At 40.9% G+C, this 2,218-nt stretch overlaps 1 protein-coding gene across 1 annotated transcript; it reads left to right on the top strand.

Moving 5' to 3' along the window:
- Positions 1–347: 347 nt before the first annotated feature.
- Positions 348–1,689, top strand: map1lc3cl (microtubule-associated protein 1 light chain 3 gamma, like). The gene is made up of 4 exons (XM_079250252.1): positions 348–415; positions 500–555; positions 658–764; positions 880–1,689. Exons 1-4 carry the CDS (start codon positions 358–360, stop codon positions 1,067–1,069), a joined length of 411 nt encoding a protein of 136 aa, XP_079106378.1. The 5' UTR covers positions 348–357; the 3' UTR covers positions 1,070–1,689.
- The last annotated feature ends 529 nt before the right edge of the window (positions 1,690–2,218 follow it).

Raw genomic sequence — 2,218 nt, 5'->3', positions numbered from 1 at the left:
TACTGTCAACATAATGTTGGTTACTATACTGCGTACGTGACAGCGCCACCCATGTCACATGCAGATGTGAGAAAGCACAGTGATATGACCAGTATGTGTGAATGTGGCCTGAACCAGTATACAGCACACAGGCATGGCTGCGTCCACTTGCTGCCCACGAGGATAAGACATTTGTCTTTGTCTGGAAGTGTCACATTTCAGCTCCTCCCAGCTCTGCCTCTATAAAACATCAGCAGTCACAGGGATTCACTGAGGTTTGATTACTTCCACCCGAGGGGACCTTCCCGTCAGCCCGGGCTACACCGCCTCACAGGCAGCCTCCACGACCACCAGCCTCTGCAAACTTTCCCAAGCAATATGGCTCCTTTTGAGAAATCCATGGAGATGATGCCCTTCAAACAGAGGAAATGCCTTGGTAAGACCCTCTGATGTCTTGCATCTGACCTCATACTGCGTGGATGCTTGTTTCAAGTTTATAAGATTCTACATTTTTGTTTAGCCACAAGAAAAGATGAAGTGTGCAGTATTCGGTCTAAATTCCCCAACAAATTACCTGTAAGTTGGCCTGATTTCTGTTATTGTTTCTAACTCACTTAATCTAATTTCTAGTGTTTTTGAGGTATTTGTAGATCACAGATGTGTTTTTTTGTGTTTTAGGTGATTGTTGAACGTTACGTACGTGAAAAGACTCTCCCCCTGCTAGACAAAACTAAATTTCTCGTTCCCTTTGAGCTCACCTTGGGCCAGTTCCTTTGCCTACTCAGGTGAATTATGTTTTGTTTTCAGTGTGTTTCTACCCTCCCATATATTTTCTTCCTCCAAGGATTTTTCACTCTTTGCTGCCTTCCATCCAGAATTCACCTCTCAACTTTCTTTCAGGAATAAAATTGCTCTGGACTCCTCCCAAACAATTTTCCTTCTGGTGGCAGAAAAAAGCATGTCCTGCATGTCCTGTAGCATGAGGGAGGTGTATTCTCGCTACAGAGACACTGATGGTTTCCTCTACATCACGTATGCCTCACAGGAGATGTTTGGAGCCCCTCAGCCAGCATCCAGGCCGCCTTGCTGAGCCTGGGACAAAACAAATGGACTGAACCCTGACCAACTGTGGCTAAATCACACATTCAGACTGGAGAAAAAAGGCAAAACTGATCCAGATGAGACCATTTTTCTTTTGCCCAGCTTTGTTTCTACAAACCACACATGTGCCTACCTCATGGAACCTGGATTTTAAGCACATGGACTCAGTCTGGTGCCATTTTTCTTTGTGCTGGCTAGACCCAACGTGATGAAGACTTTGTTTTGGACTGATTGGCTTAAATTTACGAGTTTCCTTTAGAAAACATTCACACAGAAAGGTGAACAAAATATAGATATGAATATTCTTTCTTTTTAACTGAAGACAGTTTAACGATAATCTGATCTTTCATTTGCTCCATTGACTTAATGAAAATGTTGAAACTATGATTATTTTATCTTTGATAGCCAAAAAAAAATGTGTCCCTCATTTCGCTCCAATGTGAACAAACACATTTCTACCTTTCTGTAATGGCAGCTGAACAACCCTCTGTTGCAACAAAAGGGAATCTATTTGAGTTGGTAATTGTAACCCTTCTTAGCACTTATCTTTCCTCCCTCCTTCCTTTTTATAAATTGCCTCCTCATCCTCACTTGCCCTTATAAATGTGAACTGGTACCACAGAAGTGCCCTGACAGGATTCACTGCAGCACTCCTGGCTGTCATTTTATGCTGCTCTGATGTGTTCTGTGTCAAAAACACCAAAAATAAATATTTGTCCTTTTAATGATTTGTTTGTGTGTGATGTTTAGAAATGTTCTGTTTTACCGCTGAGTTCATGCTGATTTGTAAAATTATGCAGATAACCTCAAGAGGCATTGGTTATATATTAGCTGCATACATTTTTCATTCTGTCAGGTAGCTGGTGTGTTTTAATTCACCAACACATATGGGATTAGTATAAAATGCACATAAAAACAGAACAGTAAAATATAAACACTTTACAGCATTTCTGAAACTGAAAAGAGCACAGACAAAATATCTGTTCATTAAACAGATGGTTTTGTTTTTGATGAATTTGTACATTTTGAATAAGACAACAGTAATAGACTGAGACAAAGGAAACATGCAGGCTGAAACATGTATCTGTTTTCTGTACCCCCTTATTCCAATGCAGACGGAGACTGGAGACTATCACAG

The sequence above is a fragment of the Telmatherina bonti genome (genome assembly GCF_933228915.1).
Source record: "Telmatherina bonti genome assembly, chromosome: 12".
Taxonomy (NCBI): domain Eukaryota; kingdom Metazoa; phylum Chordata; class Actinopteri; order Atheriniformes; family Telmatherinidae; genus Telmatherina; species Telmatherina bonti.
The sequence above is the reverse complement of the archived record's forward strand: the minus strand, read 5'-3'. Positions and strand labels throughout refer to the sequence as shown.

What these genes read in the sequence shown, in the direction of transcription:
- map1lc3cl (XM_079250252.1), top strand. Translation starts at nt 358, where the DNA reads ATGGCTCCTTTTGAGAAATCCATGGAGATGATGCCCTTCAAACAGAGG. An exon ending in CAAACAGAGGAAATGCCTTG is followed by an intron (nt 416 to 499) that starts GTAAGACCCTCT and finishes ATTTTTGTTTAG; the next exon opens with CCACAAGAAAAGATGAAGTG. An exon ending in CAGTTCCTTTGCCTACTCAG is followed by an intron (nt 765 to 879) that starts GTGAATTATGTT and finishes ACTTTCTTTCAG; the next exon opens with GAATAAAATTGCTCTGGACT.